Source organism: Aplidium turbinatum, chromosome 5, assembly GCF_918807975.1.
Source record: "Aplidium turbinatum chromosome 5, kaAplTurb1.1, whole genome shotgun sequence".
NCBI classification, from domain to species: Eukaryota; Metazoa; Chordata; class Ascidiacea; order Aplousobranchia; family Polyclinidae; genus Aplidium; species Aplidium turbinatum.
The window spans coordinates 37,297,494-37,321,877 of record NC_137476.1 but is presented as its reverse complement, the minus strand read 5'-3'; the positions used below and the strand labels follow the sequence as shown (position 1 = coordinate 37,321,877).

Sequence of the window (24,384 nt, the reverse complement as noted above, 5' to 3'; positions counted from 1 at the left end):
CGTGCACACCGTTTGCAAATCTACACTATTTACAAAACTCAAGTTTTACCCTGCAATCAGAAAGTATTTACTTGAACCAATATCCCACGCTTCACCGGTTTTTCAAAGAATAAGAGCAATACTGCACCTTTTTCAAAGTTGAGTTTTTGAATCATTTGACAACATACAGTAGAAACATCGGAAGGAACTACAAAACAAAACTTGAGGAAATCGTTTAAGTGGACAAAGTGATTGACCAAGGCAAGACAGTAATATTGATTTGGCTTTGCATTTATTATATCTCTGAATTGACATCTACGTTTGTACGGTCTGTCACAGACTATCTTTGTTAAGTTATGGAGTGACGGACTAAAGTGGGCCCAATTTAAAAGAGCATATTGACAAATCAGTTAAATCTAATCTACGTAGCTCCTTTAGCTCATCGTAAATGCAAACCTCTTATAAACAAAATGTCTTTATTGTATGTTGCATTTCTGTTGAGTTAGTGTACCCGCAGTGGCAGGTTCAGAACAGTGTGTTTTCGAAATGAGTTATTTAATGATTGTTTGAAACGTTTTTTTTTTGGGGTGGGGTGTAGAAGGGTTTATCCGTTTGGGTTTAAAACTTTTTTTGAGATTATTCGGATTGACTTTGATAGAATCTTTGAATTACGGCGTTCTGGCCGTTGAAATATCACTGGTCAACAAAAAAAAAAAAAATTCTTGTTGTAAGAGATTTTTTGATCGATTCTGAATGAGTTTTAGCCACTGATTCCAAATCTGCAATCAGATTTTTTCTGCAAGCTCTAGTTTTTATGTAATACACCAGTGGATATTTTGAGGCTTGCAGCATTTGGTCTGAAATTTAAAACAAAATTCCAGACGTTTTAAATTGTTTAGATTTACAGTTCTATAGACTAACGGTTTTTTTAAAGTTTTTGACATGGCTTCGTATAGTTCTAATCGATATAAATGCCAAAAAAAGTTGATTCTTTTTGTTATATTTGTGGCATATACTCATTCCCTCGTCAGAGACGAAATATAACGCCATTCGTGAAGCGGGCCTACAAAGCTTATTTTCAAGTTCCTCTGGAAGATCAAGAGAAGAGATAGGCTCCACAAATTATCTGCCATAATTGCGAAGAAGTGCTTAGAGACTGGACAAAGAAAGATCGTAACGGACTTCTTTTTGGTGTCCCTATGGTGTGGCGTAAACCGAAGGACCACTGCACTGATTGTTACTTTTGTTTGATTAACACCGAGGGCATTGGCAGGAAAAACAAACAAAATATTTCTTATCCAAATATTCCTTCCGCTATTCGACCTGTCCTTCACTCTGAAACGTTTCCACCTCCAGCATTTAATGGTTTTGCATCCTCCGATGATGAAGGAACAGACTCTGAGATTTACCACGGTAGTATGGAATGCGAGTATACAAAGGAAGCAGATGCAGACTCAGAAGGCTCTAATTCTGAAACCATTCAGAAATTTAACCAGTCAGAACTAAATGATTTGGTACGAAACTTGGACATATCCAAGCAAGCTGCTGAGCTTTTAGCATCAAGGCTTAGTGAAAAACACGTATTGGACAGTTCCACAAAGGTTTCGTTTTTCAGGAAACGAGGTGAAACGTTTATGTCTTTTTTTCACAGGAAAAGCAGTTAATTTACTGCAATGATATTCCAGGCCTTCTCGTTCAACTAGGAGTTTCTTCATATGATTCAAGTGAATGGCGCTTATTTATAGACAGTTCCAGGCGAAGCCTGAAGTGTGTTCTATGGTAATACATATGGAGGAGTTCCAGTTGGTGATTCAACTGTCTTAAAAGAATCATATGGTGATATTAAGCTAGTTATTGACTTGCTGAAATATCATCAGCACAATTGGATATTATGTGTTGACCTGAAAATGGTTGGTTTCTTACATGGTCAGCAAAAAGGATGCACAAAGTTTCTATGTTAAGCTATCTTTGCATGTGGGACAGCAGAGCTAATGACAAGCATTGGACCCAAAAAGATTGGCCCATACGTGAAACACTCGAAGCCGGCATGCCAAACATGTTAAATAATCCGATTGTAAGCAGAGACAAAATTGTTTTCCCCCTTCTTCACATCAAGTTAGGGTTGATGAAACAGTTTGTGAAAGCTTTAAGCTCTGATAGCGACTGCTTCCAATATATTGTTCACACATTTCCCTCCATTTCATACAAAAAAGATTAAAGCTGGTGTCTTCAATGGACCACAAATTCGAAGCCTTGTGCGAGACCAACAGTTCACCGATAAGATGAAAACCAAAGAGAGAGCAGCATGGTTGCCCTTTGTGGATGTCACTAAAAACTTTTTTGGAAACAAAAAGGTTCACAATTACGAGGTTCTTGTGAGCAAAATGCTCTTTGCTTTCCGCGACTTAGGATGCAGAATGAGCATTAAAGTTCATTTCTTATTCAGTCATGTGGACAAATTTCCAGAAAACCTTGGAGCTGTCAGTAACGAACAACGAGAGCGGTTCCACCAGGATCTTATGAAAGTAGAAGAACGTTACCAAGGCCGATGGAATCGACACATGATGGCAGATTACTGTTGGAGCATTAAACGAGACTGCCCCCAAAAAGCTTACAAACGCAACAGCCTCAAACGCCAATTTTTGCCCAGCATGTAGTGTGGATTTAACTTTCTATTTTCAGCCAGTGAACTTTTCTCACAACATCAAACTTTTAAAGAGCTTGTTTATGCTTGTAATTGCAATAGGTCTGCATGCAGTGCTATGGTTACTACTGTAGTTGTGAAAATGATTCGTTTGTTATGTATATAGCCTATATAGTTTTTGAAATTTTGTTTACGACGCTTTTCGAATGATTCTGTAATGTTTTTTCAAATATTTCGGTGCATTTCTATCAGTAAGTATAGATCTAAGCTATAGACAAAAGAGTAAAGCAGTTATTTCAGTCGTAAAAGATGTTTTTTTTCCTATTCATCAAAATATAATTTTTTTGAAAAATATTCAGTTTTTACTCAAAAAAAGGAAAAAATCAAAATTTGCAAAACATCTAGAGCTTCTAGACCAAAAATAACGTCATATTCGGATTCAGCACCCCAAAATTACCCTAGACCAAGTGAATTTGAAAATGCAACAAATTTTTTGTTTACCAGTGTATGGAATGCTAATATTTTAAACATAGACAGATAAAACCAAGCAACCACACGGCATTTAACATCATACATTTGAGTGAACATAAAACTAACTTATAAACTACGAACGTTTTCGGCCATACTTGAGAAGGGCTAACTAGTGCTCTAAATTTGTTTGATTCCAATAAGACAATCCTACTTTCATATTCAGCTCTTCAATTTCATGATATTGTAGATTGCATCAAAATGCCTTGAAATAAACTTGATTTTTCAGATATGATGTACACGGATAAAACAGTTCTAGTTCTGCTGATCGCACTTTTCAGTGGGCCCTCACAAGCAAACTGGTAAGAGTAGCTACCAATAGACTGCTTTCTTAATACCCAACCTTAATTTCGAAATTACTCACTGCCATTAATTTTCTTGTTGATTTTGTGGTTAGTTTGGAAACTGCTAGTTTCATTTTTCTTACTCGTTTCAGAACAAAAAGACACCCGGCGGTTAGCCATTGCTTAGTGTCGCCCCCGCAAGTATTAACTAGTAAAACTTATAGGCCTACTTGCTGCAACTGGTACTGCTCATTTGCATGCATCGAAAGCTGGAATTTGCACAACAATCTAAACTCTTGACATCCTTTATTAAAATTTCAATTTCGCTAATAGCATCTTCAGCTAGCACATGTAAAAGCGGAAAAATATTTTTGAATTACAAAGAAAATGTGAGCAATAACAAAACAAACCAAATTATGATTGAAAATCGTAGCGTACTGTCGTCCACGCATAATATTCTATCGTCAATGTAGGTTTACACCACTTGGTAAGCCTAACATACAAGTACAAGTAAAGCCACAAAAACATTGTGTTATTTTTCACTTTTTATTTAATTAACTCTCATCAAGCTTGAAAGTTGCAGCTGTCTCTCCAGATTTCCAGCACAGAGGTTTGTGATATCATATCGTTAATATTGGCACTTTATTGTAAGTGAACGGTCTAGGGCATGTTCGTATGGGATGTTGATAACCATGCTGTGAGATACGTAGATTGTAGAATTTATATGTCCAAACGGGTTAATATACTGTAGATATAAACCATTCCACGTTCGTTGCTGCATTGTAGGTTTGAAGATGCGGTTTCCATAGTCGGAGACATTGGAGAAGACGCCATTCGATTTGCTAATTTGCCTTTACCTGTCACTAAAGGGTAAGGATTAAGCCTACATGTTGCAAAGCTACTAATAAGCCTACGCATTCGTTTTAACAGTTCCATTAATTCCCCGATATAAGTTACAGAGATTTACAAACAAGAATCCAGATTAAATCGCGCAGATACATATTATTTACTGTAGGTGCGCTCAGTTACATCAAACTAACCACTCCGAGCGAAACGATGACATAATGAAAGCTCATGGGCAATTTATACGTCACATATCACCCTTCAAATAGCCTGAATCGTGATATTGGAATAAATAAAGTTTACATTAAACATCACAAGGGGAGAGTGTAAGTCGCAGAAGTGCTAATAAACCAGACAGCCCTTTATCTGATTGCTTCGTTCGTAATGTGTTTTTATGTGATTATTTAATATTCTTCTGTATCCCCAGAGTTGAAAAGCATTAATTCTTTTGTGAATTTTTTTTATTGTATGTCCAACTTTCACTTCCATATGGCATAACTGGTTTGATATAACAATGTATAGGATAAGTAATTAAAAGTTCCATCTAGGCCTAAAAATGTAACCTGTCAGATGTCAGTAGCCCATAGCTTCCACAAAAGCTTTTCAAAGTATTTCAAAATTTAAGCAAAAACTGCCCTTTTATAGGATGTGCTTCAAAGCCAGAGGTAATTGCCATAGAGACTATACTGTAACTTCTTCAAACAAGATATCACACAAAACACAAACATCAAACAACCAATAGCCAAATTAATGGAATAGGCAGACAAAAAGATCAGGAGCAAGCGATGTTGATTCAATTCTCAGGGCGGAACAAGTGGAACCATTTCTTCGACAATCTCAGGAATTGGGTTGCGTCAATGGTCAAAGCCTCTACAAGGATGCAAAAGCGTCAGATTTCACATTTCGAAGATAAATATTCTTACAATTAAAATCTCATAGTATCAACATATAATACTGTTTTCATTTTAACAGAGAACATAATTGTGGAGATGAAGTTCAGTACATGCCTTCAGAGGTGAGTGGATATACACTGGCATACACATACAGATTTTAAATCGCTCTTTCAAAAATTGTATTTTAAATTTGATTTATCGTTAGTTAATGAATTTTTACACTGTCTTACATTTTACTTCATTTTCCTTATATTGAAAAATTACCGTTGAAATGCAGCAAAGGGCTGGATGCGGTTGCATTGGCAGGGACACATTTAGAGCAGACGTTTGTAAGAAGAGTAAAAACTGAAATAAAGCGCTGAGTTACTTTGGAGACTAATTTTTTTGATACATTTGCATCGCCAGGTGTTTGTTCAGGATTAACCTATTCGCTTATCATTTCGTAGCCATTTTATCTGTTATATTATTGCAAATTCCAATTGAATTGATTTCCCTAAAAATAAATTGATTCGTTTTGACATCCCCATCATGAATCAATGTAAAAAATGGTTGATATGTTGTCTGGGTCAGCAAACCCGTCGTTTCTTACATAATAAATGTCTGCAGAGGTTGAATTAATGTAATAAAGGACTGATTTGCTTTGCTGTCTGCAAAATTTATCTTTCTACAGTTGGCACAAAGTTGCATTGGAATTATGCAAACTTTTCAAAAGGTGCAAGAACTTCGTAATAGCTTTACGCTCCATTGACTTTGAAGGGATACCAGGAACCCAGTGGGGTTTTTGCAAAACTTCCCCTTTTGGGAAACTTTAGTTTTATCATTGAGCCACAAACTTACGTCACGGTTGACAGAGAACACGTTCAACGATCTCATTGGTCCATCGAAAACTAGGCTACGTGGCTTTCAGAAGTCGATCACAAGATGTCGTGCGACAACTATGACGTACTTCAGCGACGTTTGTTGGTTGGTTTGCGAAGGTATGCAGTTCAACAACACTGGTGCAAATGCCAACAGCAATCCATCGGTGTGCAATACAATGATGTACGCAGGGGGGGAATTAAGCCATGCTCCCCTTCTTCAAAACTATTATTTTGCATCTTATGTGAAGCATTATGACTATATGGGTGCAACATGTCAATATCCAAATATAAGCAATAGACTTTAAAAACTGTATTGTATACAATACAACGTAAATCCAAGGGTTTAACAATTTCTAATTTGTTGCAAATTATCGATTATTTTGATTTTATTTGCATTTTTAATTTACGCCCAAATCAAGGTAGTGAATGGTTTTACTTTTTGGAGTGTCATAAGAAAACCACATTTGCTTGACCTTTTTCATATAACATAAGTAAATAAGATAGGATTAACCTGTCACCAAATAGGATCATCTTAATAACTTAATAGATATACAGTATATGATAATATTGAGACTTTTTAATGAAGCTTATTTGCACCAAATTGGTGTAAAATAAATTATTATTATCAAATTTTCCAAATGCATATATTTTCTTGTTTCTCACCCAAAATTGTCATGTTCGAATGAACAGTTCCGAGTGTTTGCAACATAAGAGTGAAAGAGAGAGAAAAATAACTTTATTTGTCTATCAGATTCTATAATAGTGCGGTAGGCTACACAATAAAGTTACATCACAATAACATACAATTCACAAACGTAGAGGAACGCCTAAGTACGCTCAGTGTTGAATAATTCAATCTGATTAGCCAGAAGCAGTGAAAGACCATTCGAGCATCTCGTCAAATGCTCCCAACTAGTATAAATAATTATTAGATTAAACGTGTAAGCTATGTGGTTCACATGACACATAGCCTAATCTGTTCAACAATTTTTCAAAAGTTGTTTGCTTCCGATAAGAAAACAATTGATTCTTATGCATTTTTTGACGCTGAATCCAAAAATGTTGGTTAAAATTGCTGATTAGCTCTAGTTTAAAAGATAAAACTTTTTTCATTTTTGTATGTGGTTCTACATATGGTAAGCCTTGATGCGCTTTATTGAACACAACAGTAACAATCTACAAACAGTGTAATAATTGCACGCGTTTATATTTCAGCATAGCATATGCAACAAAAACTTTTCAAATATAAATTTCTAATCTATTTCATCTGTTCTTCTCCTTTTGCCCTGTCGCTTGTATACGGTCAAAGGAGCATCCCTAGATATCATCCCGCAAAAGTCAGCAAGCATTGATTGATTCTGTTTTCCCTGGTACCTTTTTTCCATTGTAGATACGCATTGGTGAAATCGCTCATCATGCTCATCACTAACTTCTCAACAATTTGGTGGAAAAAAATTCAGGTGCGAGTCTAAAAGATGTATCTTCAGTGACATATTGCATCCCATGTATCTGTATGCTTCAATGAGATTGGACACCAATTCCGTGTAGATGTCAGCTCTTTTGTTCACCAAGAATTTTGTGGCCAGCAACTTAAACGCTTCCCATGCAATTTTCTCTTTTCCAAATAACATTTGATCAGATTCACCGTTTTCGAGAAAGTGCCTTATCTAGGGATCTATTAACACACCCTTTATTTTCGCTTTGCTCATTCGGGAAATTTTTTTATCGAGGTACATGAAACTAGCTCCTGCTTTGTTCATTGCCTTGACGAAGTTCTTCACGAAACCCAGTTTTATGTGCAATGGTGGCAACAAAATCTTATTTGATTCAACAAGTGGTGGATGTAGAACGTTTTTCTCCCCTGGAGTCAATAATTGACGGAGAGGCCAGTCTTTATTGATGTAGTGGGAATCTTCCCCTCAACTATCCCATTCACAAAGAAAACAGCAGTACTTAGTATAACCTAGCTGCTGACCCATAACAAGAGCTACTACTTTTAAGTCACCACACAGCTGCCATTGATGTTGGTCATACTTTATGCATCTTGGAAGTTGCTTTATGCTGTCAGTTTCCGTTTAGCTATTGCCGAAGATTTGCACCACAGGAGTTACAGCATATGTGAGGGGCCCAACTCTTACCCTGATCACCAACTTTGCATCCAAAATACACGTATGCATTCCTGACCACAGCAAGTGGTAGCCTATGCATTCCTGACCACAGCCGTTATACTTCGCTTTTGTAAAGAAAAAGTTAGTTCACCACAAATGTATCAGAAATTGTCTGCTTTATTTATGCATTTACGAGTGATCTGCAGAAAAAGCAGTTAAGGCTAAACTCATGAAGTTTTTGCAAAAGAAGCAAGCAAACAACCCAACTCAAACATATGTCAAAATAAAACTAATATGACTAAACACGTCATCTACCTTCCAAGAAATATGTTAAGTGCCCAACTCTATCTGACCGATGCAAGCTGCAACAGAAAAACTCAGAAAAAATTGTAAGTTGATATTCGTGATCTTCTTCTTCTTCAATTGCCTTGCCTGAACCAGGCATCGACGGCCTCAGATGAATAATTCGACCAAATGTTCCTATTATATGTTGCATGGATAATTGTTTCTGTTTTGTCGTTAAATTGTTCCAGATGTGTTTGTCTTTGTCTGCCAGGTGCCCGCTTTCCAAAAATTTTACCAGTTAAAGAGAGATGCTCCAGTTTTTGCTTTCTTATTACATGGCCGAGAAATTTATATTGTCTGGTTTTCATACTTTTTAACAGAGTTCTACTTTGTAACAGAGTTTACTTTGTAACAGAGTTTACTTTGTAACAGAGTTCGTGATCAGCGACCCCAAATTAGCCAAGATTGACCCTATTTGTTTCAGAAGCAAATTGGCTGTTGACCAGTGTAATCTAACACATTAAGTCCAAAAATAAAACAAAAAACAAAATAACTGCAACTATTTGTGAGTCAATATGAACTTTACAAAGAAGTTTGGAAATCATTGATGTCAATTACATAAAAGGTTTGTGACGTAATATTGATATCCATTTTAGGAGAATGCGTGGCGTTTTCGAGGAGTGCACGCTTATTACAACTGTTGTGAAGGTTATGAACGCTTTCAAAAATATGATCAAGATTGTTCAAAGCGTAAGTTCTAGCCAAATTTAAGCCTACGGTATAGAAAAACCTTTAGAAGAACCCAATATTAAAACGGCATAAGGATGCCAGGCTTACTCGAAAATAACTGCTGTGACAAGTGGAACAGCAAAATTTGCTATTTATTAGACTTTGTTGTCGTTTTCGTATACAAGCATAAGCCGAGCGATTGGCGATTTGGATTACGTGAAAAGAAGTCAAGGAAGCCAACAAAATAACGCTCGTGTCGGCCTCATGGCCTACCTTTAAATGTCTTGCCAAAAACACAACCGCATGCTTTTGAGCATCAGACCAAAGTTTTCATTGCTCGGCTACGCAGTTGATTCTGTTGTAAACGTATTTTTACTTTATACTAAAAAGTATGGGAGTTCATTAGGATTATTATCTTTTCTAGCACCAGGTGCAACGTTTAGCCTATCTGAAAAAAGTAAAAGCATAGGTATACAAGTTGTTCTATTGCTTCACTGATTATTAGTTACTATTTACTGAACTTTGTTATTTTTAATTTATTTGTGAAGCTATATGTGCCGGACGGAAAAGCTGTGGGGATCGTGGAGCATGTATTGAGCCTGGGAAATGCTGTTGTCGTCCTGGATACATTGGGGAGCATAATGGATGCCAACGCTGTAAGGCTGCTTATGTTGTCATACCGCTTTGTCGCGTGGTGAGCACTCTGAAACGGAAGTTCTAAATCCGTTTAGTTCGACACCGCTCAAGAGCATGATACAGACTGTGTTTTCAGCAAGGAAAATAATGACATGTGTTGAGAAGGACACAAAAATTGGATTTTTACCTACCCGTCCACTTAATCTGAATGTTTAGCAACAAGGCAAAAGCATGGATACGACAAATACATTGCATTTTGACAAATGATTGGATAATTTCAAAGCTTGCTTTAGTCTTATAATTTGCATGTAATGGAATTTGCCAGTTGGTCACATACAGTGGTGCACGCAGTGAAGCTATTGGACTATTGTTTCTCATTCTTCAAAATTTCTTAAACGCTTCAATTTAAAATTAACGATATGACTAGTTTACTAAAGAAGCCAGCAAGTATTTTGTTCCATTATTTGTTTACAGTGCACAGCCTATCCGTAGTAGCGGTACCTTTGGTGAATTCATTTGTATCGTCAATGTACGCTGAGCATGGGAACTCTATGTTGCATATTATAAGCAAGCTGGTAGTCTTCTGAAAAAAGGAACGGATCCCCCTCGATAAAAGCTTCTATACGCCACTGGTGATTTATTTACTGAATGATTTCCTGCGACTAAATATAGATATGTTTGCCCAGATATCTGCATGGGAACACATAATTGTGGAAATCGAGGGACCTGCATTGGTCCTAATCGATGTAAATGCAAAGATGGGTATCGTGGCACACGGGTTGGATGTAGGGTTGGTGAGTAATCATATTTTGAAAAGTTTGGTAACGTGAAGATAATAATCAACTGAAACATCAAGAAACGCAACAATCTACATTGTTGACACATAAACGCATGGATTTCCAAGCGTTAGCCGATGTTTCAAGTAAAACTTGGGTTAAACATCAATTACACACGCAGTCTTCATCATGTTGTGGAGTGATATGAAATGGATGTCAGTTTATGTAGGTCGTTGTGGTCAAGCCAATCTTACTTGAAGATTTTCTAATGTTATTATTTTTAACCCTAGCCCCATTTTGAAGGTTTGGGCGGTTTTCGAATTACTTTTTAGATCTCGGATTTTTAAATATATAATGATCAATTAAATCTTTATGCTCAGACTGAAAAAACTTCTTTGAAAGCTAAATCCTGGAAGTTTTGCGTGCTTGTAAAGGCTTTAAACCACTGATTCAGGCCCTGTCGCAACTTTCCAAAAGAAACCATAAAAAATACCTCAACTTGTAAATTTAACCAATCAGAGAGAGGCTGATTAGTAGAGCATAACATGGCGTTCGCCATTGAAATCTGTGACGCGTAATGCCGTTTTTCACAGATATCGGTGCATGCTCTGGTAACCCTCCGACATTGCTTTTGATCAAATAAAAGTTTTTTCCAACACGCAAACCATTGGTATCTTGTTTATCACTTTGCCAAATAATCGCCTATTCTCTTGATAGAGCAAAAAAGAAAATAATCTTGTAAAACTGCCTCGCGCCTTACATGTTCGAATATTTTTCTGGGTATATTTCTCGGACACGTGCTAGAACGAAAATCAATGAACGTGGTATCTGCTTCGAAATCTATCAGGTCAAGGCTTTCTCAATGGGAGTTGCGTAGAGAAATAAAAATATCACTAAAATGAGATGAAAATAACTTAGCAAAAACATACTGTAAGAGCAAATGCAATCGTATTTTGAGTACCACACTTCATTGATGCTGGTGTTTCAATGGCCTTCAGAATTAAGGGTCACTCATGTGAAACGCGATACGGAATAAGGCTACTATTCTACGAATAGCCGTACAGAGATGCGTATAAGGTATTTTAGCAATTTAGCATCATAGATGAACGGAATTGCAGGATATTGAAATTTAAAAGGAGTATACAAATAGACCATGATGGGCCGCAATATGTTTCATGAATTGAAAGAAGTGAACAGCAAAAAAAGTTGAAAGTGTTGTATAGGACATAAACCAACAACTCTACTACAGTAGGCCTAACTTAGCTACAATAGAAAGAAAATTTTAGAGATGCAAAAGCAATAGGCTACTGTTATGAGAGGTGAATGTTTTAACTAAAAAGTTTGTTTACAAATATAGCTACTAAATGCAGACAAACATTAATAGAACGTCATTCAACATAGAATACATGTCATTAAAACGTGGTAATAAAAAACTCATTTGTTGGGGAAACAAGATAAACATTTTTGACTGGTCGATTGCTTTCCCAAGCCCCCCGTGGCTGCGTTCCTGCTCTACTAATAGTACAAATGTTAACACTCTACTAGTATTACATTGCTACACTTCATCTTGATTCAATGTACTGAAACATTTTTTATATTGCAGAGCAAGGTGATGATTATGATCCACTGCAAGTAGAGGTGGATGATTTCCCTGATTTTACACCAAATATTCCTTCACGCCACTCAAAACCAGCCTTGAAAGCTTTGGAGATAGCTTTGGTAGTAATAGGGTGCTTACTTGTCGTTAGTGTTTTCTTGATGGCAGGCTTCCTTTATCGCCGTTCAAAATACAATCAGCCCCAAAAACTTCTAGAAGAACCAGAAAAATATCTTCCAGAAATATATTGAAACAAATTTTGCTTTTATTTCTGAAACAATTTTATATGACCTATCTACGCTTTGTATATGCGGACTAACTTGTATATAACAACATGCTGTAGCTTACTTAGGCCTTACCTGGCTTTCTGTTTTACGACTTGCATTAAATAATTCACAATGTGTTTTGATGATAATTTGCTTTTTGTTGTTTCATTCGTCAACGCGCTTCACAAATAATGTGGTTTGGATAAATTTACTGCTGGCCCTTGCCAGTTAAAATTGCTGCATTGACAGGAGCCTGGATGTCTTGTTTGTACACGTATTTTTCTGTTTTTCCAATCACGGAATTGTTTTGTTTTTAAATCTCAGAATTTATAAGTCAAAACAAAATGTAGAGTACCGAAAATATGGAAAAACTTGCAATCGTTTTTTTTTTCAACAAATTAAACAGAGCTTTGAAAACATGGAATGTAGCCTTATTCAGTTGAGTCTGCACTTTCTTTGCTTTTAGCTTCCCAAAATATGTCGCTAATATCCAACAATTGTTGGTCGATTCAGGTGATTCGTTGCCACGTTAGTTGTTATAAGTTGAATGAATAGCAAAGCAAGACACTGCAGTGTATTGTCAGCGGAAGTAGCGTCTCAACATTTCAACGTATATGAGCAGTTCTAAAATTCACATAGTTTTAATTTTCGGATATGCTCAGCGTGAATAATTTAACAAAGTGAATCCCAAATTCTGAAACCGTGCCTTAAAAAATAACAGAGATATCACTCCTAAAGCATAAGAAGAATCGACAACCCCCCCCCCCCTCAAACTGAGCAAGAATCCAACCTTCTAAGGGTTAAACTATGATTTTGTTGTTCATAGTATAGGAGTCCGCAAATAAAGGGTCTCAACCCAAATTTAGGTGGCGAGACAATCCACTCTGGATCACAAAACAGTTTAAACTTACTATAATTATAACTTGTTTGGCAAAAATAAATAAAATCATATGTGATGTGATGAGTTTCATACAATTTTGTACAAGAAAATTTCTGCTTTTAATGGTGGTACAGTAAGTTGTCTTCGCTTATAAAGCCAAATTTGGTCCGTTGCGGAATATTTGAATGTTTAGGAGTAGCAGAGAATCGTCTCCCTGCTTAACAGGCTCGCCCGCTTACTAGTCCCTTTCCTATGTGGGCTTAATAAACCGGAAAGACTGTATTAAAATTGATATTTAATTGCAAAGTATTTTGAGCAAAATTATATGCTTCTGAAACGTTTGGGTCGCAAAGCTTTAGAACGATTGTTTTTTGGGTCGCGCCAACGAGTATTTGCGACCCCTGGTTTATAGGCCTAGTTGGGCTATATAAAGCAAAAATAGGCCACTGTCGACCCAGGCAAACCACCTGCTTGAATAATAGGGCTATTTTTAGTGGTGGTTAATCTAACTTTTAGTAAGCTGCAGTTTTAAGTGTCGGAACTAGGCTACTCGCTTTAATTTAAATGTTCTCCGTGTATCACAAGGCCGCTGCCCAGAGCAATAAGGCAAGCATGTGTTAAGTTTGAAATTATACAGAGAAAAATTTCTTGCGCCATTTGAAAACTTTAGCGCTTGCAAAACTTTAATTATTACAAGCAGGGCAATTTAGTCTATTAGGCTAATATATATTTGTGGGTTGTATTCAAAAATAAAGTTGCGGTAATGCCTTCTGGGGTAAACGTGGTGCTTGCAGCCAGGGCCTACGAGAGGGGTACGGAGGGTACGGCGTACCCTTGCAGGCCCAGGCCTGTGGTTGTTGGGGGGCCCGAAATTGTAATTTTATAGTTTACGCTCAAAAATGTTTGGTTAAAACCATCCTAAACGACTAAATTCAAGCATAAATGTTGTTATTTGTTAGTCCTTGGGGGGCCCGTAATATAGCAATAGGGCCCGGAAAAAAATTAGGTGTCTAAAGTGGTGACATAATGCCTTACGTGCAAACATGTTCTGTTGAAAGCACCCTAAATTAAATCACAAAAGTTGGTTACTCTTCTGTCCTGGGGGGGAGGGGCATAGTGTAGCAAAAGCAGGGTTGAGAAAAACCCGGAATTTTTTTAAAGATCCCAAACCGCTAGTTTTTTTTAATGCCCGGGTGTTTTTGGGCTTTTTTGTGTTTTTTAGAAACTATTTGAAAAAGGAGACAAATTTGGTTTTGAATCTTTATCCTGGGACTGACAAAGCCTTGATAGGCTTTTGAAGCAGGGCCGGTTACGGAGATTGGCAGAGTGAAATTTCCGATTGTTGAAGTCTTGTTACCAGGGAATTATTACATCCATTAGGTGCCACTAAATGGAGAGCAGTCCTTAGAATGCGTTGCTCATGCGCACACCCCGAAAGTCGAACCAGCACCGCTTGATCTTGAAGCTTCTTCGTTCACGAAGTCACGCGCTAACCAACTGAGCTATTGGGGCGACTTAAACCTTACATTATGTCATTATTCAGATGCATGGGATAGAATTTAATCTAGGGTAGGTCAACGCCATTCTCTGTTGTTATAAACTTGTATTTTATGATGCTCAGTCTTATCTTATCTAGCAGCAGGGCAGGGTAGGCCGGTACGCGAAAATTTTCTTCCCACGAGATTTTTGTCTCATTTATTCTAGTCACTCTAAAAGTAAGATTTTCCGAAAGTGTTTTGAGAGATTGGTTGATTCAGATTGCGAAATAACTATTTGCCAATGAAATTCTGCAATGACAATAAAATATAAGCTTTCCTTTACACTACTTTTTTTGAAAAGCTCTTGTGCACCGCAAAAATTAATTTAAAGTTCTCACGATGTGATCGTTCTCACGATCACTACGCAGAGTGAACCACTGAACCAACCGTGCCAACGAGAAAATGTTGCATTCACACGGTTTTAATACAAACTTTTACCAAAATATGTAAATGAGACAGAAATCTCGTGGAAAAAAAATTTTGCGGCCGGTACCCGGTCATTTGGTCGACAGACATTTGGTCGACAAGACATTTGGTCGACAAGACATTTGGTCGACAGGACGTTAGGTCGACAGAACGATTCATTTTAGGGTTAGTTAACTAACTTTAACCCTAACCCAGCCTAACCCTAACTCTAACCCTAACCCAAATGTCCTGTCGACCAAATGTCTGTCGATCAAACGACCGGCTACGGGGTAGGCCTATATCATATGAGGGAATTGACATATTTATCTTCTTTCATATTCAGTATTATTGTGCATAGCCTATTAAAATTAAAGAATAGTTTTATTGCAGCTTGATATTATTATTGCGCACAAACGTCCAATTCTGCAATAAAATGTTGTAGGCCTATGGTGTGCAATACGCCTAAGCAAACATCACGCGTTTTGTCCAAGACAAAGGGGGTCCGGAGTAAGAGGGGGGCCCGGAATGACTCTTCGTACCCTTAGTGAAAATTTCTTTCAGAGGCCCTGCTTGCAGCATCAGGCTGTACAACTAGAAAAAAATTAAAATCTACATAATTATTAAAAAGGTCAAATTTAGACATTTTGCCGCTGGGTAAAACACTTGAAACGTAACAAAATTAACGAAGATATCGACCTTTCCTCTTTTTTACGTAGACATTCTATCTGTTATATTTGGCAACATCTGCATTTTGTGAGTACGTCAAATTTACAAAACAAATCTACCGTGAATGTGATAAATGTGATAGTCAGTGTGATGTAGAAGGCCAGGATACGGACGGTAAACCCAGATATTTGTCTGGCCATATGATCATATGGCAAGTATCCAGTATCCAGACAGCAAAACAAATTAGTGCGTTGTTATATTAATTCAACCTTTGCAGACAATGAAACAATGTAAAAAACGGTTGATATGTTGTCTGGGTCAGCAAACCCATCGTTTCTTACGTTTCTTACGTTGAATAAATGTCTGCAGAGGTTGAATTAATGTAATAAAGGACTGATTTGCTTTGCTGTCTGCGAAATTTATCTTTCCACAGTTGGCACAAAATTGCATTGGAATTATGCAAACTTTTCAAAAGGTGCAAGAACTTCGTAATAGCTTTACGCTCCATTGACTTTGAAGGGATACCAGGAACCCAGTGGGGTTTTTGCAAAACTTCCCCTTTTGGGAAACTTTAGTTTTATCATTGAGCCACAAACTTACGTCACGGTTGACAGAGAACACGTTCAACGATTTCATTGGTCCATCGAAAACTACGTGGCTTTCAGAAGTCGATCACAAGACGTCGTGCGACAACTATGACGTGCTTCAGCGACGTTTGCTGGTTGGTTTGCGCAGGTATACAGTTCAACAACACTGGTGCAAATGCCAACAGCAATCCATCGGTGTGCAATACAATGATGTACGCAGGGGGGAAATTAGGCCATGCTCCCCTTCTTCAAAACGTGTTGATATTTTAGCGTCGTTGTGTTTTTGTAGTGCAAACATGCTATTGTCCAAGAGTGGTCTTGGGTAACAGAGCCCTATTAACCTCCCTTATACCCCTCTCTCTGCCCTGGAGGGGGTACGGCTGTTTAGGGTGCCACTTATTTCAGTTTTTCAATCTTTTTTTTTACTATTGAAAATAAAGACATGTTCTAAATATTGCTACAGAAACTCGATATTTAATAGCTTAAATCACGCAAGGCCCTATTTACGACTTCAATAACCCCGTTTATTGGGTTCACATTTTTGTTTAGCGTCCACCCATATTCATATTTAGTTGGTGTAACTTTTTCTGCAATTTTGAAGAAAAATTGTGACAACACTGCTACAAAAACTCGACATTTTATAGCTTACGTTGCATCCATCGGTTTGTATTGTTGATCATCTTGGAATAACTTTGTTATTTTAAATCAGCAAAGCGAGTAAATCTGTGCTATTTTGTTGGAGTTCAAAGCAGAAATATTACTTCGCTCTTGCTTTCTTCGAAAATGTGTTCAACGGTTGATAGCATGAGACTTGTCCAAAATTACATGCCCGTGAAACGACGCAAACGTTCAATAACTGCATCCAAAAACGTTGACAGGGATTATCCAACGTATACTTTGCATTTGAGATGAATTTTTACTTAAAAAAACGTTTTAGGAGTGTGGGAGGAGGCTTGCATACGAAAGGAAACTCCACATCGCCATTTTTGTCACTACATTACTGAATTGGTCTGCTTTGCATTCAACCCCCAGGTCTTTTCTTTTTCAAAACAAACACTGAGCATCAATCTTTTCCTTAGTTTTTAGTTTTTGTGGAATGTAGAACAATAAACTGGTATAAAACACACACAATCGACCAGATTGGCAAGAAAAGGGGAAGGCTCTTGCTCATCATATGGGTTACCACAGTCTGAAAATGATAATGATGAAAATCTCTTGGTTATTTTAATTAAATTCCATAGCCACTTGGATTATTATGTAGTCAAAGATGGAGTCGCAACAGTTTGTGGAATCAGTTTTGTGAATTTGTGAATAGAGAGGGGGCGAGATGGTGTTCACAAAGCCTTGTAGGGTAGGCCTTCTTTTTTATTCTATATGTTCAAAGTGCGGTAATTCTTGTTTAAAGTACTGTAATAAATTGTACTCGATATTTAAACTTTCACAGAGAGGTTTGATTTATACTTTAACCTTAGGACATTGCCTGTTAATCAAACTATTACAGTTTTTACTTATCCGTTTAGGCCTACTATCATGCTTTTCATATTCACTTATCTAATAATTCAATCCAAAAGTACAGTGACAAAGGCAAAGATCGTGAGAGTTTATATTTCACCAACAGATAACTTCGGCTCCTTAAACCTTGGTCAGACTATGAAGTACCATTAAGCTACTCTTAATAAAAAAAAAAAGTCAAATTATATCGAACCCTCTCCTCCCTCAGAAACAAAATCCTGTATACGCCACTGAACGTACCGTCAATACGCGTGATCCATTAGTTTATGACTGTATTCATAGTAAGCGAACTACGTCGTCTACGTAAAACATTATACACAACGTCGAGTGTTATATCACAATTTTTTGTTTTCAATGCAAAATCTATTCAAAAGAGTAAACTAGTTGCGACAAACTAAAACATTTTCGTCAATGCAAGCTGAGTATGGTAGGTTAATCTTGCACAATATGGCTTTTTAGTTATTATTAGCAAATGGGCGTTTTTTCAATTCGTTTTCATTTCGATGCGAAAAAAAATTGTAATGCGAAAATTCTTGATAACTTAAAAGCACACCACGGCCCACCAACATAGCAATTGTTTATTATTATTTTCAGGCCTATAGACACCAGTTTGTGGTTCTTTTATTTTATATTTGTTTAATTTTTTCAAATTTCTCACAGTGTTGCGACCGTGCCAAATTCTTTGTATTTAGTAAATCATTTCTTTTTCTAGCACACTTTAACATTCGCGTTTTGTCGCTTCAACATTTTTCCAAAATCCCTGCTATGTTATGGCATGTGATATTTATTTTTGCTATGATGGTCAAAAAAAAAAAAGAAGAACATGATGATGATGATGAGCTACTGTAGCAGCCAGGAAGCGATATAAAATATCGAGTGCGTATGCTACACAATTACACATTGCATCATGTTCTTCAAAGATTGCTCATTCTTTTGCAAGCTGCGTTATATGTTGTTACTGGATTGCCAAACAAAAAACACCAACCCTTCAACGTGTTCATAAATGCAAATCTAATATTTTTGTTTTGTGTGACGTCTAAATCAACTTCAAAGTTTCTTTGTCAATGTTGAAATGGTATTGAAAGGAACGAATGAACAATAGGTTTAGACAAAAGGTGGTGCTACATCTAAAAACGTAAAAAACATTGTAGCCTATTATTTACTGTTCGGTAAGTAATGTGGTGATGCAATCTTCTAGGGTGAATTTGGTACTTGCAGCATCAGGTTGAAGGACCAGAGAAAAAAATATATGATGCAGCTCCAGACATGTTCATACTTTTGCCGGTTACTAGAACACTTGAAACGTAGCGATATCAAAATTATAGATTCTACTTTTTTTTTCTTTTTTTATGTTTACATTTCATCTGTTATATTTGCACCACCCCTGCATTTGGTAAGCAGGTCAAACTAACAATACTCATTTACCTTGTGGTAGTCAGTCAAGCATACAGCACAAAACAAGAATAGCGATGGAAAACACATAGCCCAGTGATATGGCCAGAATGCAGTGCTGCTGATACAGCAAAATAAGTTAGATCTTTGTTTTTTTAATTTAACGTCTGGAATCAATTCAAAAAACGGTTGATCTACTGTTTAAGTTAGCAAACCAGTCGCTTCCTACATTGAATAAATGTATGCAGGCGTTAAATTAATATAATAAAGGACTAACAATCATTTGTTTTGCTGACTGAAAACTCGTTCTGCACTGTTGCCGCAAAATTACATTGGAATCATGCAAATATTTCAAATTGTGCAAAAACTTTGTAAAGATTCACGCTCCAGGGACTTTGAAAGGACTCCAAGAACCCAGTGGGGTCTTTACAAAAATTTTCCGTTGGGGAAACTTTAGTTTTGTTATTGAGCCATCAACCTTACGTCACGATTGACAAAGAACACGTTCAACGATCTCATTGGTCCTTTTAAAACTACGTGGCTTTCAGAAGTCGATCACAAGACGTCTTGTGATAACTATGACGTATGCTTCTGTGACGTTTGCTGGTCGGTTTGCAAAGGTATGCAGTTCAACGACGGGAATGCCAAACTGGCGCAAATGCCAACAGCAATCCATTAGTGTCGCTGCTACAGTCTAATAATCCCATTGATTTCCCAGCATCTGAAATCTTTGGCAGAAAAAAAATTGAGAAATAGTTTTCAACGTTGTGTACAGAAAATTATACATGGTCAAGAGATTTACTTTCACCGCCGAACTCAAAGAAGAAAACTAATCATCATCATCATCATCCGTGCAGTCGATTATATGAGTCTCAATTACTCTATAACTCTTGTCCCCCCACAGCTATCGATCCCTCACAGACTCCTTCAGCTCTTCCATAGCCAAAACGAAACTAGTAAAGTAAAAAAGCCACACAATCACCTTTAACCGTTTTTATCATTCAAATATAATGGCTTGTAATTACCTCTCATCTCAGCTAGTCTATAGCCTAGCCAAATAACTTAAAAAATCTAATCACATGCATTATTAGAAACTAGATTTGTTTGTTACGTAATAGCTGCTTACCATTGTCTCAGTGGCCGCTATAGTCTGCAGACGACTGTATGCCATTTCAAAGTTGCCCGTGTAGCTTCCAATAAACACTGTACGTTGGTGAAACTACGCAAACAGACTTCAAGCCAAAATTTTCTAAAAAGATGAAAGGTTTCCATCAAAATATCTTAGGCACAGCCACATTCAAGTAGGAAATTCTATGGCTTACGCGTTAGCTCGTCCCCCCGTTAACTCAGTGGTTACGCGCCCGGCTCAAGATCACGCGGCGCTGGTTCGACTCTCGGGGTGTGCGCTTGAGCAACGCATTTAAGGACTGCTTTCGATTCAGCGGCACCTAGTGAATGGAATAATTTCCCGGCAACTACACTTCAACAATAAAAAAAACTTCACTCTGTCAATCTCGGTAACCGGCCCTGCGTCAAGAGCTTCTACAAATATGCAAAACTACCAGGAATAAACTATCAAGGCTATGTCAGTCTGAGGATAGAGATTTCAAAATCCCAAACAAACCAAGCGTATTTACCAACATACATGGCATGCAGAAAATTCCACAAAAAAAAAGTGTCAATAAATTCTACAAGAACCTTTCTCGCAAAGTAGCCTACTGTATTTAATTGATATGAAACGTTTACATTTGATTTTACTAACCGGTCAGGATAAAGTTGTTTTTATTGTATTATTTAGTCTACGTCTCACAGATTTAAATAAAGTAACAAATCCAAATTAATTTGTTAAACAAGTTTTGAAGTCCCCGCCAACAAAGCTTTCAAAAAATGGAAATTGTGAAAGTTGCGAGAAAACTAGTGACTTTGTCTGCAGCAACTTACAGTCTTTTTATGAGCAATTCAATTCAATTTATTTTTTGCTGCTGGCGCAAACATGTACAAAACGGCAAAGTAAACATACGAATTTGACACCAACAAAAGGGAAAGATGGCAAAACCCAATAGTTTAAAATATACATCAATAAAACAGTGTTACCAATATCTTAAAACTGCACAGCCACCAAACCTAGAAGCAAAATAGAAAAAAAATACTTTTTTTGTGGGAAAATAGTCCTACAATTACAATTAACACTTGCAAGTGCAAGGGCGATTAAACTTTTTAACATAAAGAAAAAAAATCCAAAAAGTGACAAGTTTTCTGAACTTTCGCTTTGTGAATCATCAAAAGCATTTAAAAAAAAGTGATGCTATAAGAGACTCATCAAGGCAAAATTACAGGAAACCGGCTCAGAGTGACCACACAAATTTAGAAAAAAACTAAAAAAAGCAAAAATACGATTAAATATTTAAAAAAATACATAGGCTACATAGCCCTATTACTTTTTTTTTTCTTAGTTTTACAAGAAAACAAAAACGTGCATACTGTACAATTTTATTACAATTTTATGAGCAGACATTGTATCAACCCAGACTTTTGAAAGCACTGCTGCCCAAATTAAATTTTGTAATACTAGACTTCAAAAGCGAAAACATCTTTAAAACGTTAATACAATATGGACGTTGATTCAATGCAACAAAGCATTGACTGGATGGTCGATTTGTTTCGAAGGTTAATTCAAAAAGTCTTGAGATTTTCAGTAAACAACCTTGGGGAATCCCCTAGATAAGTAGAGGTGCTTCACCAAGGTGGCAAGGCCAAGCAGTGGCTTAAATCTTAAAGCGCCTCCTTTTTTCATTCAGTGGACTATAAGGATTGCTAAAGTTAACCAAGATCACGTTAAATATGTATTACCCTACTTTATTTGATAATTAACTTAGGCTAAAGCTATTTCTCCAGACTTGCATTGCATTGCATAGGAAGGTAACATTGCTCAGAGCAGTTGACAACACAAATAGTGTCATGGGTTTGGTTTATTTGAACTTTTATGATTACACTGTTCTTTGAATAATTCTTTTAAACTTGCAAAACTATTATTTAGTCGCAGTAAATATTTGTTTTTTTAAACCAGAAAAAACAAGATTGAAACTGTTATAGTTTAAATACGTGTAGAAGTTCAAAGGCAAGTGAAAAGTTTAACTTAAAAAGTAGCCTAAGTCTATTTTGCATTTAATTGCAACAAAATAAAAACGACTGGATATATCTGATACACTGTTTGTGAGGACAGTGGTGGATCTTGAGGAGAGAAAAGCACTTTGACACTTGTTCTTCAAAAAAGTGGCCGTGCTTAATTTACTTTCATCTACGTAACCTTTAAATCTGCATCTCAGGCATGTTTTAAACTTCTGTGGTTTTACCACCTTTTCTTTTTGTTGGTTTTGTTCCCGTTCATTATTTGTCACTTTATCATTGCTGTTGTTTTCCAAAAAATAAAAAATAAATTGAATATGTATTTTTTCGACTACAATATGTGGGCTGCAGCATAGCCCACCTATCGGCATTCGACCGAGGAAAAATGTGTCGGCAAACAAAATAGTTGCCGTTGATACGAGCTTCATCTACTACGCAACTAATTGGTCAGGTCGTTATAAGAACGGCATTGGATGAAACTATCTCATTGCTAACATTAGTAATATGGTCCTGATACATTCACTGTGGAAACGAACATGTTTCTTTCATAATGATGCCTTTGCGAAGTTACAACTTCTACTCATTGCTTGAATCTAAAACTAGAGGTTCTCACATCAGGGTCTGTAAATCCCTTGGCAGGTTCGCCAACGAGCTTCAACGAGTCTGTGAAAATTCAATAAACATTTTAAAAAACATATTTTCAAGAATAAAACTTTTGTGGCCGTGCTAACTACTGACATATGGCCTACTACATAATTTTTCATTCATGCACGTTTTAAATCTTTCAAGGTTTTGCCACCTTTTCCCGTTCGTTAACGTGCTGGTAGGTTTATATCGATTTTTGTAGTTAGTATCTTTTTCGTTCCGGACGCGTTAATGATTGATGATTTTTCAAAAATAGATTAAAGTAAAATAACTTCTTTTTAACTAAGCATTGAAATAGACTAGGTCTTTTATTTTTGTGTATTTTATTTTTAGTTTGAATGTGGACATTTTTGTTTGGTACGAATAAATAACAATAATAAGACGGCTCTCGTGGGTTCCTTTAGCTGTATCTCTCCATTTGAGATCTCAGCCAAGCGCAACAATTCATTCATTTGTAAGCTTAATATCATGATCCGACCACATTAGCGCCTCTCCTAGTACAACACAAAATCGTATGTAACCAAAATATGCAAATTTTTGCAGCCTAAACGAAACAATCAGAAAAATGAACGAAGCCAAAATCAGGGAAACGACGTCACTTTATACTAAGCTAATTATATCACTACGTTAGTTTTAGTCTACCATAAGTTACACCATACAGGCTATGCAACTTTAAGACGCTTTAACAACGTACTTTTACAGAAATCTTCGGTATGGACAAAATTGTTCCTATTCTGATGCTTCTAGTCGTTATCTTCATTGCTCCCGCAAGGGCTGGGGGGTAAGTTCAACAACTTACCGAATACTGCAGGAATGTTTCACACGACAATTTACTGGAAAGCGATTCAATCGAGAGAAAAAAGTTTGAAATTAAATAATTTAATCAAGTCAAAGCCGGTTTTTGCCCAAAGGTTAATTGACAGCGTAATTTGTCGAAGAACAAGCATTAAGATGGTACAACCGTGGGCTTCGCTATAATAGCATCTGGATTAGAAGCTAAACACTGCCGCCCAAGAACAGCATAACATCAGCAATGATTTTGACTTTGTTGCAAGGTGTAAACAAGTTATTTACGTTTCAATTTACAACATCCATAGATTTGTTGCCTTTAGATTGTTTTAGATAGGTATGTTTTACATTTCTACACTCATTTTAAAATAAACTTTAGGTTTTAAAAATATTTAACTGTTAAATATTTACTATTA

The 24,384-nt window shown here is 36.7% G+C and overlaps 2 protein-coding genes across 2 annotated transcripts in view; both read left to right on the top strand.

Moving 5' to 3' along the window:
• Window positions 1-145: 145 nt before the first annotated feature.
• LOC145770801 (uncharacterized) lies at window positions 146-12,836 on the top strand. The gene is made up of 8 exons (XM_082582528.1): window positions 146-240; window positions 3,381-3,453; window positions 4,222-4,305; window positions 5,251-5,293; window positions 9,081-9,174; window positions 9,702-9,809; window positions 10,476-10,583; window positions 12,169-12,836. Exons 2-8 carry the CDS (start codon window positions 3,383-3,385, stop codon window positions 12,411-12,413), a joined length of 753 nt encoding a protein of 250 aa, XP_082438654.1. The 5' UTR covers window positions 146-240; window positions 3,381-3,382; the 3' UTR covers window positions 12,414-12,836.
• Window positions 12,837-23,196: 10,360 nt separating this feature from the next.
• LOC145771276 (uncharacterized) overlaps window positions 23,197-24,384 on the top strand; it is a 51,374-nt gene continuing 50,186 nt past the window's right edge. The window contains exon 1 of the mRNA XM_082583013.1: window positions 23,197-23,960. Coding sequence (XP_082439139.1) covers window positions 23,893-23,960 — 68 coding nt within the window. The 5' untranslated portion in view covers window positions 23,197-23,892. The remainder of the gene's footprint in view (window positions 23,961-24,384) is intronic.

Excerpts from the sequence above, each read along its gene's own strand:
- LOC145770801 (XM_082582528.1), top strand. The coding sequence starts at position 3,383 with ATGATGTACACGGATAAAACAGTTCTAGTTCTGCTGATCGCACTTTTC. Across the intron at positions 4,306-5,250 it reads CCTTTACCTGTCACTAAAGG|AGAACATAATTGTGGAGATG; the intron begins GTAAGGATTAAG and ends TCATTTTAACAG. Across the intron at positions 5,294-9,080 it reads TTCAGTACATGCCTTCAGAG|GAGAATGCGTGGCGTTTTCG; the intron begins GTGAGTGGATAT and ends TATCCATTTTAG.